This window comes from Budorcas taxicolor, chromosome 8 (genome assembly GCF_023091745.1).
Source record: "Budorcas taxicolor isolate Tak-1 chromosome 8, Takin1.1, whole genome shotgun sequence".
Classification (NCBI taxonomy): Eukaryota; Metazoa; Chordata; class Mammalia; order Artiodactyla; family Bovidae; genus Budorcas; species Budorcas taxicolor.
In genome coordinates, this window is record NC_068917.1 from 108,735,870 (window position 1) to 108,755,237 (window position 19,368).

The 19,368-nt window shown below is 46.2% G+C and overlaps 1 protein-coding gene across 1 annotated transcript in view; it reads left to right on the forward strand.

Moving 5' to 3' along the window:
• PAPPA (pappalysin 1) overlaps window positions 1–19,368 on the forward strand; it is a 256,271-nt gene that overhangs the window by 62,236 nt on the left and 174,667 nt on the right. Inside the window, exons 5-6 of the mRNA XM_052645172.1 lie at window positions 6,449–6,641; window positions 13,620–13,741. Coding sequence (XP_052501132.1) covers window positions 6,449–6,641; window positions 13,620–13,741 — 315 coding nt within the window. The remainder of the gene's footprint in view (window positions 1–6,448; window positions 6,642–13,619; window positions 13,742–19,368) is intronic.

The following is a 19,368-nucleotide window of genomic DNA, read 5'->3' on the forward strand; positions in this document are numbered from 1 at the left end:
GCAGAGATTGTCTCTAAGACATCACTGTACTCTCCGCACCTAGCAAGCACAGGCCTTATGTTTTTAAAAATGGCTGCTAAGAAGAAGGGGAGGAAGGAGAAAGAAAGGCAAGTAGGGAAGAATATGAATAAATTCTCTAACAACAGGTATATAAAGATTTGTATGGAAATATTTCTACTTATATAAACGTTTACTGTTCACGGGACTTCCCTGGTAGTCTAGTGGTTAAGACTCCATGCTGCCAATGCAGGAGATGTGGGTTCGATTCCTGGTCGGGAAACTAAGATCCCACATACCATGCAGCACAGCCCAAAGATTTCAAAACTAAAATAAAATAAAAAGTTATTGTTCATAAAGGACTTTAACATATGTCATCTTGTTTAACTCTCTCAATGAGCCTCTGGGACTGGAATTACCCCCGTTTCACAGGTCGCTGGTTTTTCTCTTTTCCTCTTGTGCCTCTCTTCCAGTGAGACCTAGCTGATGGCTGAGTGGGATATTGAGCGATCTGGGTGGTTTTCGAGTCTGTGCCAGAGAGATCATTGTCAGGGAGGTGGGGGCACTCTGAGTGGCTGTGTGACTCTGAGCCTCCATTTCTGCTTAAAGCAGGGGAGCCTGCTTCTAGCAGTTCCCATTTCTGATGGGGTTTGCCTCTGATTGCATTCAAAGAGAGGCTGTCCCTCCCGAGATCCAGTGGGTTCCACGACTGCCAGTGGGTCTTCGCAGTTTCCCGTTTGGACTGAACGATCTCCGGGGGCATCTCCAGTTTAAGGTTCATACAGTTCACACCCAAGGTCTCTTGAATGGTCAGCACCCACACTTGGTGCCATAAACAGCCCCTAGCTTGGGGTCTCTAAAAAAGACCTGAGTGCTAGGGATTTCCTCCATAGCAGATTCCTACCATGCTCCCATTCCCAGCCAAGCCGGCATCCATATCCGGTGTCCCGTCCCCTCCCAGAGCCCTGCTTAAGTTCCATTTCTATAGCACCTTTCCTTGGCCAGCTCAGTGCACATGGAAAATAAACAATAACATGAGTTTGGAAGTTTGCCGGCCTCTTAGGGGCCAGGAGCTGCCACTCGCTACCGGACCCCCATAAACTAAATCTTTTTTTGGTTGTTGTTCCCCTTTGTACAGATCTAAAGGGTGATTGATTTAATGTTGCTTTTCTAAAGGAACCCCTCAGCTCAGTGACCCATTAACAGCAGAACTAATTCACCGAGCTACGATAACAAACTTACACCCGCAAAAGCATATTCAAGGAGACCACGAGCTTTGAAATGTTTGTTTTTCTTAGGATCGCTGATAGATGAGGTGACAAAAGCAGCTGGATAAAATTCAAAATGCAGACCAGGATTGGGTTCTCAGGGCTGGGGAGAGGGACACACGGGGGCTTTGCAGTCAAGACAAGAGGGTAGAGAGCTTGCTGGGTCTGCTGCTTAGAGTTTCCTTTCGAGTGCTCTGGCTTTTTGCAGAAGTGGGTGTATTCTGTGTTTGTGTCCCCCTGCATGGTAGCCACCAGCCACTTGTTGAGCAAGGAGAGTGAAGCTGAGGACCTGAATTAATTGTTAGTCCTAAGACTGTAATGAATTGAACATGGCTGGTGGCGAGTCTGCAGAAACTACTGAGTGTCTGTGACATACCAGACACTGTGGGCAACGCCCAATGGGCTTGTCTCATTGAATCGTCTAAATAGCCCAATGGGATAAGTGCTATTACTACTGTACCCACTTTACAAATGGAGAAAGCATGGCTTAGGGAACTTGTCACTTTCCCAGGGCCACACAGCAAAAACAAGGCATTCCTTTCATGGCAGAGCCTGCATTTAAGCAACAATTATCTGGCTCCCTTTCTGACACTGGGGGAGTTCGAGAGTGTCCCAACTGCTCAGATGAAGCAGACACCAGGGCAAGTGCTAGGGGCAAGCCTAGTCAAGCACCGGGTGAGTGCGGTCACGTTGAGTTGTTGGCTAATCCTCAGGCAGATAGAAAGACGGCAGGTCAGACTCTTACTTCCTGAAGACAATATGCCATAAGGAACCCACTAAGAGGACCTCCAAGCCCAGCTTCCTCAATAGTGTAGAAACCAGGCTTTCCCCAGCTATGGGAGCAAGCGTCTTGTCACTGCTGTTCTGTGTGTCCCTTTTAATATGCACTTAAGCTTTGACACAGCAGCCCCACCTCTAAGAATTATGTCTTAAGGAAGTAAATCTGTTAATGTGTTTAAAGATTTAGTCCTAAAAATGTTTTTAGCAATGTTTTTTTCCTCCACATATTAATTAGGACATTTACTAATTGAAGTGTGTAACAGGCATAGAAGAGAAATGCTTACACGTGTGAAAAATTAGAAACTTCTTACAAATCCAAAAAGAGAATGGGTTGCTGAAATAAATCACAAGGCACTCATATGACAGAACATCCTGTAATCACTAAGATGGTGTAGCAAACGGTTGATAGGAACACAGTGGTTCGGAGCGTAAAGTCTGGAGTGTGAGAACCAACTTGAATCCTCTGTGGGCCAGCCTTTGACTCTGACCTCAGGCAAGTTCGTTCTGTCTAAGCCTGTTACTTTATCGGTTCATGGAGGACAATCACCCTCACCTTGCGTGAGAGTCATTCAGGTGAAGGGGTTAGAACTGTCCTTGGTACCAAAACTAGTGCTCAGTAAGTGATGATTAGCAGGATTATCTGTTGACTGTTAATTGTGAAAACACTCCAGAACCTAATGTACAGTATAAGACCTGGCACATATATCATATCTCATCACAAGTGTGTGTATGTTTGTGTGTATGAGTGTCTATATATATATATGATGTTCGTGATGATAAGAATTACAGAAATCCACTATAGATATTCATATCCATCTACGCATACATATATACTAGATTTTTTTTTTAATCTCTAGGTAATATTTAGGTTGATGTTTCTTTCTTTGTAGCATGTTTGGCACATACCAAGGGTTCTGCGGTGGATATAATCATCTATTGCTGTTAGTGTTATTATCACTGTTTTTAAAACAACAAAACCATCAGTTATTCACGTGTTAGAAATGGGTGAGCTAGTTGCACGCTTCCCTTGGCTGTAGAAGGCAGGTAGGCTCATGAGTCCCTGTTTCACAGTGGGTGGAAACAAGGGTGTCAGGGGTCGGCATTTTGTCTGAGGTCCCACAGGAAGTGGCGGCCTTGAACCTCCCTGCCCTGTGGCCTTCCAGCTGCAGGTGGAAACTGTTCTTGAGAACAACGTTTAGTTTGCAAACTCACAGCACAACATCAACAGCGTGGGGACTGGTGTAGCTTCCCAGAATTCTGAAGTCCCCCATGTCCTTTCTGGTTGGAGGCAGCATGGGGACAGAAGAATAGGATGGGTTGGCTGGTCCTACAGACCAGGACGAAGGGGCCACAGGTGTCAGGAGGGGCAGCCTGTGGAGGCAGGAAGCTAAGAGGGGCCAACTCGAAACGTCAGCTAGTTGGGGCAGAGGCTTTATGATCGACAGAAACCGTTTGGTGCCTCACCCAAGATCCCGGCAGCGGTTCAGTCTCCAAGTGATCTAGCTCTGGGAGGGATGTTTTTTGACTTCAGTTTTAAAGTTCAGGTACAGTTCTGTCCTCCTCCCAGCTTCTGTCACCTACCCATTTTTCAAACTTTTATATTGGCAGACATGGAAATGGCTAATTTTTAAGTTATAAAAGGAAAGTAACTCCTTTGGATGAAGAAAACCAAACAAATCAGAATATAGAGAGGAAAGCAAATTGCTGTTTTTCTCTCTCGTTCATCAAATAAATGCTGTATGTGTTCCAGCTCATGGAAACCACACCATCACTCTAGGTTGTGGGGCTGATTTAAATGTCCCCAACTTATACACGAGGGGCCTGAGTTTTAGTTACTTCCTGTTTGGGAAGTGACTGATTAGAATTCTGTTCTGTGCGTGTGCCTTGATGTACAGAGTCCTCCCCCTATTAATAGACAGATGTATTATTTCTAATGTTTTTTTCTATGTAAATGATATTTCAAAAGATGTCCTTGTACATATGTTTTCCCTCATGTTTGTTCATGAGTATCACTCCATCGAATTCCTAAATGGCGATGTTGCAAAATCAAAGAGAGTGATTATTTTACATTCTGGTTTTTTTCCTGCTTCTATTCCTAACACTCACCCACATTAGTGTACGCGTACACACACACGTGCACACACGCAAGCACACACACACACACAGAGGTGCCTGCACTATCCCAAGATGTGAGGCAGCGAGCACTCACTGAGCATTGCTCCTGCCTCTTGATGCTACACCTGCCATGACCTTCGGCAGCATTCTGACACCAGCACTCTTGTTATCATCATTATCTCCACTTTACAGGTAGGAAAACTGAGGCACAGTGGTGATGAAGTCATTTGACTCCAGATCATTCACCCATGAATCTAACCATATAACCCTTACTTCTTTAGCCAGCATGCCCTTCCCCTGCTTTTAACCTATTTAGTGGCTTTTCCAAAGCTTTCAGGATGAAGTACAAAGTCCTTGGTAACAAAGGAAAATGTACCAGCCCATCTAGTCCTTCTTAGACCACTGGGGCCATTTGGAGTCTTATTTTCCAGGCAAAAGCAACCCATAGCCTGTTTTGTATCCAAGGAGTTACATACAAGTATCTGAGCTTGAGAGTGATTTGTACAACTAGTCATTCTTTGGTGGTGTTCTCCAAAGGACTCCAGGCTCTTCTGCTTCTTCCAAATGTATAAAAGTCTTCCCCAGGGTGCTGGCAAGGAGACCATCAAAAATTGCTAAGGGGATCAGAGGCAGCTTCTGTGTATAACCTCCTCACCCTCCTATCCCTTCCCCAAGCTGGATTCTCAAGGTCATGTCCAACTGCCCAGCACCTGCCTGAACTTATTTTCTGTTTGTTTGATAAGAGAAAGTGAGTTTATACTGTGGAATTCCCATGGTGGGTTTATTTTAAGATCTGGTGAGCCCCGTTCCCCTCTGTCTGGGGCCCAGCTGCAGAAACCCAGGCCAGGCAGACACCTCTGGGAAGTGGTGTTTTTGGAAACCAAGCCAAAACAGTGCCTTGATCTTTCCCTGGGGCAGCTGAGTAAAGCTGTTGGAGGGAGAGACGGGAGGCAAGCTTCCTCCTTGGCAGGGAAGAGTCTCGGGTCGAGGCCTTCATTCCTCATCCTAGAAAACAGAGGGTAGAATTGAAGGTCATTAGATCTAAAGACATTCAGAGCTGAGATTGTATTCTGGTCCCCTCTGACTCAGGCTCAACTCCTATTTATCAAACACCTGTGGAACACTTTGCCCATACAAGGTCTCATGGACACTCAGAAAAAAGTTCTCATATTGATTAGAAATGTGGCCTTGGAGTCAAGACTGCCTGCGTTCACATCTCAGATCTGCCCCTAGGTCTGTGATCTTTAAAAAGTAGTGAGACCTCTCTCAGCCTCAGGTTCCTCCTCTGTGAAATGGAGCAATCAGAGTATTTACTCCAAAACTAATGGGAGAGTTACACACGCCCAAAGCACAGTATCCCATGTACAAAGCATGTACTAAGCCCACAGTCCGTGTCCAGTGACAGCACTGTGCAGGAGGTGTCATTGTCCTTGCATTCCCGCCGTGGACACTGGAGGCTGGGTGCTGAGCCTGGAGTACTTCCGAGCCTCACTGCCCAGGGCTCATCGCTGCTGTGGTCCTGAGCTGCCCCTTCTGCCATCCCTCATCTTCTTCCCCAGTCTTAACGGTGTAACCTGGTTGACCTCCAGGACCTCCCCCAGAAGCCTCTCTAGTTTATCCGTCTTCCTCAACACACGTATCGCCTTGTCGTCGGGGACTGGCGTCACAAACTTGAACAGCCTTATAACCACCTTGAGCCACACAGCAAACTGACCTTTGCTCTATAGCTAGACCGGTAGCTCCTCAACGGCAGGAGTGTTGTAGGTTTCCGTGGCCCTTGGCTTCAAGCAGAGGGTATAGAATCGATGCTCAGAAGGCTGGTTTGGAAGGCAGCATCGCTGCATCAGTAAGGGGCAGAATTGATGAACGAGCCGATGAGCAAATGTGAAGGTGGGAGTGAAGGAACAAGTAAGCATGTGAAAGAATGAGTGAGCAGACAGACGGGACACGAGTGGATGAGTGAGAGTCACTGACTGATTGGCTGGAACTTACTGACCGGTAGATGGGGGCCCATGGAAAGTGGCTCGTCTTGCCCTTGTCCTTACCCGTGACGTGCCTTTTCAGTCCCATCCGCCCTCCCCCTCCTAATGCTCCCTCTCACCTGTCTGCAGACGTGATGACTGCACTAATTTGTTCACAGACCATTAACTCTCGAGCACTGGAAGAGGCCAGCTCCCAGTTGGCAAGGGCCAGGGTGCTGGCTTCCGGGCCGCCCGGGAGGCATCATCATTCTCTTGCCTGTCCGTCCGTGCAATGAGGTGCTTATCTCTCCCTCTGCCTGCTTGCAGATGACGACTGCACTGACTCCTTCACACCCAATCAAGTCGCCAGAATGCACTGTTACCTGGACCTGGTGTACCAAGGCTGGCAGCCCTCCAGGAAGCCGGCGCCCATCGCCCTCGCCCCCCAGGTCGTGGGCCACACGACCGACTCTGTGATGCTGGAGTGGTTCCCTCCCATCGACGGCCACGTCTTTGAAAGGTGAGTGTGGCCTGTGAAGTGTTGATCCCTCTCTCTCTCTCCTGCCAAGAGGGAGACTTGGAAGGGAAGCAGCCTTGGAGAGGGATTTCTCTGTCTTTTATTGTTGTTCTTGTTTAACAAGTGCCCAGATGGTAAAGAATCGGCCCGCGATGCAGGAGACCCGGGTTCGATCCCTGGGTCAGGAAGATCCCCTGGAGAAGGAAATGGCAACCCACTCCGGTAGTCTGGCCTGGAGGATCCCATGGTCAGAGCAGCCTGCCTGGTGGGCTACGGTCCATGGGGTCGCACAGAGTTGAACACGACTAAGGGAATAACTCACACACTCAAGGACTAACTGGCTCGGCGACTGCTCCGTACAGACATGTTGTAGATATGGAGGTCAGGGAATCCATAAGTGATTGCTAACAGAAATTGATGAGTAATGATGCATAATTTCTGTGGTGAATATTAAGCTGTATTTTATTGGTAAAAACCTGGAAACTTCTGTCGCCTGAACCTCGTCTGGAATGGAGGTGCTGGTCACATCTCATGAGCTTGGGCGTTTAACCTGCCTCTGGTTAATGAGCTAACACCTTTGTATACACATACTACAATATAAGAAGGGTACATTATACATGAAGTGTACACATGCATATATATATATATACATGTATTTTTGTATAATGAGCATCTTTGCCTTTGTTGTTTAATAGAACTGAAGGTAGACTTTTTAGAAGATCAAGGGATGATAAATCAACGCACAAGATGCCTTAGTTGAGCTCCTATCAGTTACTTACTAGCCGTATGGCCTTGGGCAAGTCAGTTTCTCCCCCTGAGTCTTATACTCCACTGAAAGGTGGGTCTAATGATGCCTCAGTGGTCTGAAGGTGGAAACATGAATGAAATCATTTCTTGTGGTGCCTTTCAACATTGGGTCTCCCCAAGGCACTGAAGCTTTAGGGGATTTTAAAGGATCATGAAGATGTACTAACAGGTTGACATTTAATTTGGTTGGAACTTGGCTATAAATTAGTGTGGATTAGTATTTTGGCCCCCTCCCAGTCCTTCTTGGAAATGTTTTATTCAATAATGATAATATAATATTGATGATGGTGGAAATAATAACCATTCCATTCTGAAGGAGATCAGCCCTGGGATTTCTTTGGAAGGAATGATGCTAAAGCTGAAACTCCAGTACTTTGGCCACCTCATGCGAAGAGTTGACTCATTGGAAAAGACTCTGATGCTGGGAGGGATTGGGGGCAGGAGGAGAAGGGGACGACAGAGGGTGAGATGGCTGGATGGCATCACTGACTTGATGGACGTGAGTCTGAATGAACTCCAGGAGTTGGTGATGGACAGGGAGGCCTGGTGTGCTGTGATTCATGGGGTTGCAAAGAGTCGGACATGACTGAGCAACTGAACTGAACTGAACTGAACTGATGATGAATTAATATTACTCAAGGCTTGTGCATGCTGTTTATCAATTTCTCACTCTGCTCTGGATTCTATACTAAATGCTTGCTGTACGATCTCATTTCATCTCTTCAGTAGTTTCTATAAAAGGGGAATCAACTTCATTTGCCAGCTGAGGAAGGGATTGGAGTTCAAAGAGGCAAAGAGATTTGGCCAGAAGCCCGTAGAAAGTGGTGGGAGCCAGGCTCCGACCCACATTTTGCAGTGTCTCATCTCAGGCTCACATGTTCTTTCATTAAGTTTTCCCAAACCTTGAATTATGAAGGAGGTGTTACTCCCCCCTTTACACAGGCCATAAAATGTGGCAGGGAACTCTCACAAGGATGTGTGTGTGTGTGCATAATAATATATTAGATCATGGCACCACTATTAAATTTGGGCTCCAGTTTTCCTTCAGTACTATCAGTCCTTGAATCGAGAACCTTCTTTGACAGCTGGATGAATGTGATCATGGAGAAAGGAAAGGCACTCCTTAGATGCTCTGTAGAAACCCCCTTCCTCTGCCCCAGCCGCCCTCACTGGGAGCTCAGAGCTGGGTTTGGGAAACCTTATGTGACACTTTGGAGCAGCCTTTCCAGCAGCCCGTGGATTTATTTATTTTTTCTGTGGCGATGTGAAGTATCAGACTTTTGGTCAAGCCTTAGCCTCGATTCCACTTAAAAATGGAAGTTTTGTAAATGAAGCTTCCTGTGTGTATATTCAATTTGTATTTCATAAAGCAGTTATTGTCCATTAAATAAATACCATCTGATTGTTGGAAACCTATTGGAGGGTTAATTGTTGTGTAATGAGATATGTCTCTATTACATGGGGCCCTCAGCTTCAATCAGTATGTTTTTAATAACCTATAGTCAGTTGGTACTTGAGGCTCATACAATAGCTATTCTGTTCTGTCTAAGATTTCATAATGGAGTTATCCTATGTTAAATTAAAACTGACATTTTAGAAACATATCTAATTAGGGTTAACAGCTATGTAGACTACAGTCTGTGACTGAAGGAAGTAGGTCAGCAAGTTCAATAAATTGTTTTAAAGAAATGAATCTATCCATCTCCCATACACAAGGAGTTCGTGCTCATGGAAATTGACTTAGTACAAAGTGCACAAGCTTTGATGTCAAGCGGTCTGTATTCCAGACTCTGCTTTACCACTCCCAGCCTAGGGGACCTTGGGTGAGTTGTCTCACCCCTCTGATCCCTTCTGGCCTTCTTGAGTCTTCTTCCATAAAAAGGGCTAACCATACCCACTCCACCTAGCTTCTGTGGGGAATTTAATAAGATGACATCTGTGATATGCCTAGCACACACACTCTATGCTCAGGAAACACTAGCTCCCATCTTGTACAAAGTTTTTCAGAGCTGTTGAGCTACTTGAAATCCTCTTTCCCTGCAGAATCTCTGATGTTTTCCACTCCATTCATCAATGCCAACCTCTAGCCCCTGGCCATCGTCATGTCCTCCTGCTGTTCCTCACATCTGTGGTCGAAGAGAATACAAGGGTTTTCCTTAAAAAAACATACTCAGATCCTCCCACCGCCAGTGTCCTCACACATGGGCAACTGAATAAATAATTCAAGGCCACCCTTGGCTTTTTTAACTCCTTCATTTTTATCTGTCTTGCAAACATGTGTTGACTGGATGGTTTCAGTTTTCTGAACAATGGGCTGTGGTGTATAGTAGAAAGAAGGCTGGACTGGGAACCAAGAGATCTGAGTCTGAAGTCTTTGCAACTTCATTTCTTCTTCCTCTTTGGCCTCAGTTTTCTGATCTGTAAACTAAAGGGGAGTCTAGGCTTTCTCAGCCAAGGTTCTTTTTCCAAGTCTCAGAACGTAGAAAATGACTTGACTGACTATTTTCTCAATTCTCCTGAGGATAGTACGTAACTAGTACCATTCTAGATGCCTAGGAGAGAGCTTAAGTCCTTCTGTACAGTGGATACCTTAGAGAAGCCCAGTAGAACTTTGTGTAATATCCAGTGTGGTGGCCATAAGCCAACTGTGGCTAGGGAGCAGTTGAACTGGGACAAGTGTAACTGAGGAACTGAAATGAATTCTGTATTAATTTTAATTCATTTAGATTTGAATAGCCACATGTTACTAGGGGCTGCTGAAGTAGATGGCACAGATTTGGAGCTTTAAACTTTAATTCTCATGGACCCTGAGTAAGAAAGGTGATCTCTTCCAGTGTTAGCATCCTTTAGCATCCTGTGTTTCTATGATTTCAGTGTGTGTGTGTGTGTGTGTGTGTGTGTGTGTGTGTGTTCCTGTCTGTGTAGGTACAGGTGCGCATTAAAATCAAATAAATGCCAAAGGTTAGAAACACATTTTACATACCCTGAATGTGTAGGATATGGCATGGTTTTGGTAAAGTGTGTTTTGACTGTGACTTTCTGAGCTTTGACCTTGGTATAGTTACTCCGTACCCATGATCCTCAGTTTCCTTGTCTGTAAAATGGGAACGTCACCCACCATATACAGGATCACACCTTTGCTCTTTATTTCCTGACTTTGCTTTTACCTGTGCTCTTCTTTTCCCAATTTATTCTTCATTCGTCACTCAGGCTGATCTTTTAAAAATGTGAATTGGATCATGTCACCCGTGTGATAACCCTCCAGTACCTTCCCATTGCTTTTATGTGTAATCTGCAAGGAGTCTGCAGAGCCTTCCACCCTGTGGTCCTTGCCTGCTCGCCCACTGGCTCTCTTACTGCCCTGTCTTTCATTTCTGACTCTTGCCACTCGAGTTTCCTTCAGGCCCTCTATGGACCAAGGCCGTCCTCCCGCCTCGGTCCTTTCCATACCGTTAGACTGAGCCCGGGCTGCTTCACTCCCGCTGTCGGTGTCGTTCTTCGTCATACCTGCACTAAGGTCCGCCAGCGTTGCGCCCATCTGAAGCCCTGCACAACCCCTCATTAGGCTCGCCTACGTCACCTATCGACTTTCCTTCTAGCAGTGATTCAACCTGTACTTTATACACATTATCTTCCTGTTGGTTTATGGACTGTTGCCTCTGCTTGGATTGCAGGGTCTGTGAGGGCAGGTACCACATCCAATCTCCCCTCCTGTGGTTGGTTAATGTCTGGTAGCTGCACTGTGCTAGCAACCAGAGTGTTCAATGAGTATCCAGTGAATGAACACGCGAACCCGTGATTGAGCATGAGAGAATGCACTTTGTGGAACTCTGTGTAAATAAGACCCATTTACTGTCAGGCGGATGCCGTTTTATTAATTCATCAAAGTATTTATAGGGAACCTACAGTTGTCAAGAACTCAGTGAAGTACAGGTGACTACATGCATTTCCTCTAAAGCAAGGCATCTAGAGTAGAAAGCTCAGTTACCATTAAGATCAGTGCAATCCGGATTCATACAAGGATGTTTGTAATCTCATTGTCGTCATAAAGCCAGTCCTGTGACTCTGAGCTGCTGTGCGTGGATTGTGGTCATTGTAATGGAACCAGACTGGGTGCTGAGCAACTCTCTCTCCACCCTTCATCCTCTGCCTCCAGGTGCATTTGTATAATCATCATTATTGCTAGTTCAAGAACACCTCATACATACTGAAAAATACAAAGAAAGTTCAGAAAACCAGAAGGAATGGAAGTAGGGAGAGAGGAATCAACCTGAGTTCCACCACCTAGAAATAGCTTCTGGTAGTGTTTTGTCATGTTACGGTGTTTGAACAGCATTGAGATGCTGCTATAAGGTACAGTTTTGAATATGACTCTTCCCTTAACATTATAACACATTTTCCATAAATTTTAATGATCTTTGAGTGTTCGTACCAACTGCTTACTGTTCCATTGAGCAGACTGACCTTAGATTGTTCAATCATTCTCCTATCACTAAATATTAGTGTGTGTATAAAATTATACCTATGTATGATTTCATATTTCTGATGATAAAGCTGATGATGCAGAATATGTAATTTGAGGGTCTAGACTAGGTTAGTCATGAGTCTTAGCAACATGTTGGAGTGACTGGTATTTATCCATCTATCCATCCAGCAACTACACATGTTGGTCACCGTATTAGCAGATAAGCAGAGGCAGAAAGTATTCAGATTTAGGTTTGGGGATGAGCTCCCTGGCAGCTGGGTGGAGGAGGAACGAGGGCCAACTGCAGACTGTGATGTAAGCAAGCATGTGAGCCCTGGGGCTGTGGAGCTTCTCTGTGAAGCAAAAGCCCTAAGGCTTGAGATAGGGTCCCTCCCTTGTGTCTTTCAGGTTGTTGAAGGGTGGTGATTCTTTTAGGAAGGAGATTTTGGCAGGACCATTGCATTTTGAGAAATAATGGGTTGGGCTATGACCTTTCTTGATATTTTCCCCCTCCACTCGCTCTGTAGAAGTTGCTCAGATTTTCAGAGTTTTGGGCTTGCTCACCCTAGTACAGGAGAAGAGGGCTATTATCCCTCTCTCTTCCTAGCAACTATCTCCTGAACAGGGGCCAAGTCTGGAGAACAAGTAGGATCCCAAAGGCTGTTGTGGTTAAAGGGAGATTGAATCCAGACACATAAGATACTAGCTGATGGGGAAAGCCACTGTCATATTCCACTGCTGGGGTTTGTCCCATTGAGGGATTGGCTTGCCCCTTGGAAAGCTGCTGAAGTGAATTAGATGGCATGGTAAGGAAACTGCTTTTGACTGTAAAATCCAAGAGTGACTCATCTATCCCCTGAATGTCAGTGCTAGAAGGTTCTTTAAGCACTGTCTAGTTCAGCCCAGTCATTTTCAGCTGAAGGAACTGAACCATTCCTTCTTCCTATTTAATACCTAGGATCCTGATAATTCCTGCACATAGTGGGTACCAGACAGAGGTTGTTAAAAGAATAAAATTTGAGGTCCGATGGGTAAAAGATTTTCTCACAACCGCGTATCAAATCTGCAGTGGAACTTTTAATCATTGATGAAATGAAGAAATAGTGCAGGCAGTAAGCCTTTCACCTGGTGATTCTGAGCTGCTTTAAATTTAAGTGTGTCCACCATCAGAACAGAAGACGCTTAGACCCAAGAAAGGCCCTCCTGGGTGGTGGGGAGGAATTTCACTTATGGTCATATTCTGGAACCTCTGACACAGATAGGGAGGATTTAGGATTGTTGTTTAGCCTTTAAGTTGCATCCGACTCTTTGTGACCTTGCGGACTGTAGCTCGTCAGGCTCCTCCGTCCTCCACTATTTCCTGGAGTTCCTCAATTCATGTCCGTGGAGTCGGTGATGCTGTCTAAGTCTCTCATTCTCTGCCGGCCCCTTCTTTTGCCTTCAGTCTTGCCCAGCATCAGGATCTTTTCCAATGAGTCTGCTCTTCACGTCAGGTGGTCAAAGTACTGGAGCTTCAGCATCAGTCCTTCTAGTGAATATTCAGGGTTGATTTCCTTTAGGATTGACTGGTTGGATCTCCTCGTAGTCCAGGGGAGAATAAGGACAATAGGGGAGCGGTTGTTGTCACCTACACCTTTGGCTCAGTTGAGTTGGGATCTCATTCAACCGTTCCTAAGTCGGTGCATTTCCTTCTTTCCTTGGCCTCCTAGAGAATTGGGATCAGCATGTGACCTTTGCCTGGAAGGGAGATTCCTGGTGCAGTATGCTTTCAATGCCTCCTCCCCGATGCCCTGCGGCCCATCAGGACACTGGAGTCCTCGGGAAGCAGAAGGTAAGCCGGGCTGGGGGCTCTTTTGCAGGTTGGGTATGCAAAGAACTCTTTCAATGTAGATAGAGCTTTGTGATTTTAATGATCTTTTTCATGTACCATCCAGAGAAGGCACTGGCACCCCACTCCAGTACTCTTGCGTGGAAAATCCCATGGACAGAGGAGCCTGGTGGGCTGCAGTCCATGGGGTCACTAGGAGTCAGACACGACTGAGAGACTTCACTTTCACTTTTCACTTTCATGCACTGGAGAAAGAAATGGCACCCCACTCCAGTGTTCTTGCCTGGAGAATCCCAGGGACGGGGGAGCCTGGTGGGCTGCCGTCTATGGGGTCGCACAGAGTCGGACACGACTGAAGCGACTTACCAGCAGCATGTACCATCTCATTTGATCTTAAGATTGCCCTGAAAGCCCAGTATTTTTTTTTTCTTTTTAGGTCTCTTTTTTCTGACCCCCCCCCAAAAATGAATTTTTTCTGAGATATAATTGACTTTTAATATTGTGTAGATTTAAGGTGTATAATGTGATGACTGATAGACCCTTGGGTTGGCAAGATCCCCTGGAAGGAAATGACAACCCACTCCAGTATTCTTGCCTGGAGAGTTCCATGGACAGAGGAGTCTGGTGGGCTACAGTCTGTGGAGTTGAAGAGAGTCAGACATGACTAAAGCAACTTAGCATGGCAGAGCACATTTATTTTAAAGTCACCACACCTGTCACTGCACACATTTCTTTCTTTTTTTTTTTTTTGCAGGGGGGAAAGCAGTGAGAATGTTTAACATCTAGTTGTTATGCAGTTTTTCAATACAGTATTGGCAACTGTTGTCACCATGCTATATATTGGAGCTCCAGAATTTATTCATTGTATTGCTAGGAGTGTGTGCCCTTTCCCCTCCACCAAGGCCAGTATTCATGCATTTGTTGAGCATAAGCCTTTTTGAGCACCTGAACTGTCCTGGGTGTGTCATCCCACTTTACATATGAAGAAGCAAAGCCCCTAAGGAATCAAATACCCAAGGCCACATACCTGATAAGACACCATGTGTGTGTGTGTGTGTGTGTGTGTGTGTGTGTGTCTGTGTGTGTGTCTGTGTGTCTGTGGCCTAGACCTTGACAGCCTGTGGGTACAAACAAGCTCACGTCAGAATCAACACGCATACTGGAGGACTTCAGGGCATCACAAGCCTTTGATTCTTCTGCAGTTATTCCTGGGAATACCCAAGGCAGTCTTCCACATGTCGCAATTTTTCCTCTCGGACTCCTGCCACGTCATTTCCTTGTCAGAATCCGTGTATCAGCAAGACACTGGAGGGAAGCACCTCAGGATGGCCATGGTTGTGGACTCCACCCACAGACCTTCCATGCTAGGGGTGGGGCAGTCTCCCAGGCCTCCCTGTAGACCAGCAGTCTCTGCTTCCTTACACTCACTGCCACAGCCCCTCAGTTTTCTAGAGAAATTAAGAAAGTGTCTTTCACCCAATGCTTTGTCGCCCTGTCACTTGGCCCTGAAGCAAGACAGCTTGCAACATAGCAAATCTCATGGCCAGTTGCCCATTCTGGGTCCTTCTGTGGTGTCTCTTTCTTCAAGGCACAGGTCTAGTCCCTGAAGCCAGGCTGGCAGAAACCCCGCACCCCGTCTCAGCCCTCTGTCTCACCCTCTGTTGCCCTCGGAGATGTCCACACAGAAGCCCCCCACCCAAATCCCTCTTCATGCTCTGCGGGGCGGCTCAGGCCAACCGTCTTTGGGTAGGGACCCCCAGCTACCTGAGGAAGCAGAATCCAACTCTTCACTGAGGTTCAGTGAGAACTCCCCTGTTCTCCTTTATATTTTTAGAAAGAAGATTGAAAAAGAGAAAGCCAGAGATAGAATAAAGCAAGGGAGAAGGATCAGAGAGGAAACATGAGGGAGAAAAATGGCAGCGCTATGCTCTGATATCTTCTAAAGTAGCTTGAAATAAAAAGGAGGGTCGAACTGGAAAACTCTAAACAGACCCATCAGGAATGGAAAGCCCAAGGGGTGCCTGGGAGGAGCCCTCAGCTCGGCGTCACAGAATCACAGGCTGTCAGACATGGAAGGGATGCCTGGGGTCACCCGGCCCCAATTCCCACCCTGGGCAGGAATCCCCTTTGTGAGCACCCAGCACCAGCTCATGTATTTCCTTGGTCTCCCCATTCTAGCGCCATCTGCTAGAAAGTTCTTCCTGAAATCTGCAGTGGTGACTTTTTCACCCAAACTGAACCCACGTTGGGTTCTCCCAGAAGAAGCTCTGTGTCTCTTCCATGAAAGGAACAAACCCATCTCCTCTCTGCCCACTGCAGGGACTGTGCGCCAGGCAGGCACTGTGCTGGGCATGGGGACTCTGCAGAGCTGGCTATCTGATAGGAGAGTCAGATGAGTATCCGGGAGCATTCTCCATCTGGTGTGATGAAGCTGGTGCTGATAGACCTACAGAGTGTGGGAAGACAAGTAGGAAGTGGGGGACCTCCCCCCAAACTGAGACTTATGCCCCGCTGAGGAACCGTCAGCATATCAGTCAGCAAGGTGCATTTAAGAATGTGAGAGGAGGTGACTGTGTTGAGAGCACTGGTTATTTTAGTGTGATCTGGAGACTTAAGGGCTTCCTAAGTCTTCTTAGTGTATCCTCCAAGGAAAAGATATTTGCATAATAATACTATGACACAGTTTACCTTTTTCACTCGCTTTCTCTCCTGAGTGTCCAGCGGTGCTTCCCAGCGACTGCATGGCATGTGATGTCTTACTGCTTAGATAGCTAATGGGATGCATGCGTATGTGTTCCTGTGTTTTCAAGTCTCTCAGTTTTAATCTACAATATCGTAATGACATAGGTACTATATACAAGAACAGATAATGGGGTAGGAACTTAAATGGGTATGGAGAGAAGGGTATAGACTAGGAGGCAGTTGAGCTGGAGTGAGATGTGTAATGACCAGATGAGGATGGGCTTGGACTATTCTGAGGGTCGTAAGGAGATGCCACGTGCCTTGGCAGGGGTCTGGGAGATGGTGAGATGTGCCTGTTATAAAAGACCTGGTCTGCTCTGTGATGAAGAGGTTGGGGGTTGAGTAGACCTGGGGTGGGGCTGGGGGCGGGTGGGAGGAGGGTACATCTAAGTGGCTGTTGTAGGAACCCAGGAGAGGTATGGTGGTGGCCTGGCTGAGGTCAATGGTAGTGAGATTGGAGAAGAGTCAGTGGAATTGAAAGAGATTTGGGAAGACAATGGGGCTTCCCAAGTAGCGTAGTGGTAAAGAGTTCTACCTGTCAGTGCAGAATAAGCAAGATGTGTGAGTTTGATCCCTGGGTCAGAAAGATCCCCTGGTGTAGGAAATAGCAACGCGCTCCAGTATTCTTGCCTGGGAAACTCCATGCACCGAGGAGCCTGGTGTGCTACAGTCCATGGTGTTGCAAAGAGTCAGACACGACTGAGCACGCACATGTGCACACTGGGTGGATGGAGTAGCAAGACTACCCTGTGACTTTCCTGGCTAAAATCATCTCAGTTGGTTCTGCCACTTGAATGAATGAAATAATTCCCTGGTATCACCCTGCACCACCATCCAACCAAACTATCAGTTGGTTAGGTCTGCTCCTGGGTTCATCCCCGACCCTCTTAAACAGGAGTTGTGGAGCAGAGCCCCCCTGAAGTGTTGAACCACCTGCCCTGTACCCAGAGTTGACTCAGGCCTCCAAGAAAACCCAGCAGCCCTGGGTTTCCTTTAGGATATGCAAATTTAGTACACGCAGGCCAGGAAAAGACACTGTTCTTTTTTTAGAGCATCCTATTACAGGCTCTGTGATCCATTTGGCTCAGACCCTTTTAATATTCTTGAAGAAATAAACTTTTCCATGAGCCAAGCTCTGCAATGTTTTTCTCAACTCATTTTCATCCTATTTATCTTTGCGTGTTTAAGTTTTTGGACTTCTCAAACATAAAACTCCCCAATCTGTGAGCGATGCCAGACGTATCTTTGGGGTAGGGGAAAGAGCATGGGGGTGGGGAGGATGACGGGGCTGGGGTTTTGGTCTGAGCCTGGCCATCAATGAGCTCTGCGCCCTTGAGTGAGTCGCCTTGCTTCTATGAAGATAGCATCTTATCAACAGAATGTCCTTTCCAGCTAGGATATTCCACAGAGCCACAACCTCATAGTTTTAACTCCACATTAACAAGATAGAAAATTCTTCACTTAACAAATATTTATGGCATATTCACTATGTTCCACTAACTCCATCTTGTGAACTTCAGGAAAAATATAATCACAGAAATTCTTGCCTTTGGCCACAGAATGTAGTGGTACCAAAAAAACCCCCTATTTTCCCTTCTCTTGAGCAAACACTGTACTTCACAGATGAATATTTTCTGAGATATTCAATACCACGATACGCTCGTAGCTCAGGAATCAGATAGCTAGATCTGATTGACTCAAATCTCAGTTCAGATCACTTATGCAAGCATATAATACATTGCAACTGCTGGGTTTTCCATGAGAGGGTAACGAATGGCACTGGCTGTTTTCATTTTTTTCTTACTTGTGTGAATCTTTTCCCCATTTTTGTGCCCAGAATATTTCAGGTGTGCTGAAGTATACATCTAGAAAAAACTTGGCGCCGAGTTTTTATAAACAGTGTTTGTGTCAACAGCTGCAGTGCATATACACAAAGATATGTAATAGACGTCTGTACAGATTGTCCTAAATGAAAATTTAAATCAGTGTGGGTTTGTATAAATATATTTCACACACGTTTATTGCCTGATCTCTAGTGGATACTTATATAAACATGTGACTTTTCATATAAAAAGGTATGTACTTGTAGTGAAGTAACAGTTCCTGTGTACTTTTGTTCCTTGCCCCTTCCTTTCTTTCCTTTCCCCTTCCTTCCCTCCCACCCTCCCTCCCGTTCCCTTCCCTCTTTTCCCCTCCCCTATCTATCCTCCTCCTCCCCACCTTTCCTTCCCTTTCCTTTTCTCAACCCTTCTCCCAAATTTGTCAACACCCAGCTTATCAGTCTCCTGGGTGTGTTCCTTTTTCCTCCTTAGGGACTCTGAGGTGTCCTCATGGCCCCTCATGGTCCCTTGGTACAGGCAAGAGTTGTGTGTTATCTGCACTGATAAAGTATTTTCTTAACTGATTTCACTAGACTGGAAGCTCCAGGGACTATAACCTAGCCCTGGACACAGACAGAGGCAGCCATTCTCTGGACGGATGGATGGGTGGGTGGATGGATGGGTGGGTGGATGGGTGGACCGATGGACGGATGGGTGGGTGGGTCGGTGGGTGGGTGGACCGATGGACGGATGGGTGGGTGGGTTGGTGGGTGGGTGGACCGATGGATGGAGGGATGGGTGGAAGGGTGGATGAATGGATGGATAGATGGGTGGATGGAGAGTATCTGTGACTCTGAACGTTGGTTTCTCTGAAAGACAACCTTCATTTGGTTGCTTGAAAGTCTTCACTAACTCCCCAGCTGTCTCAGCATGAAATTCAGCTCCCTTAAAGTGACACACAAGACCCTTCATAATGTGGGCTCAGCTTACGTTGCTGGCCTTACCACTTACTGCTTTCCCACTGCACTCAAAACCACAATCATCTTATTTTACTTTCTCTCTTAAGTG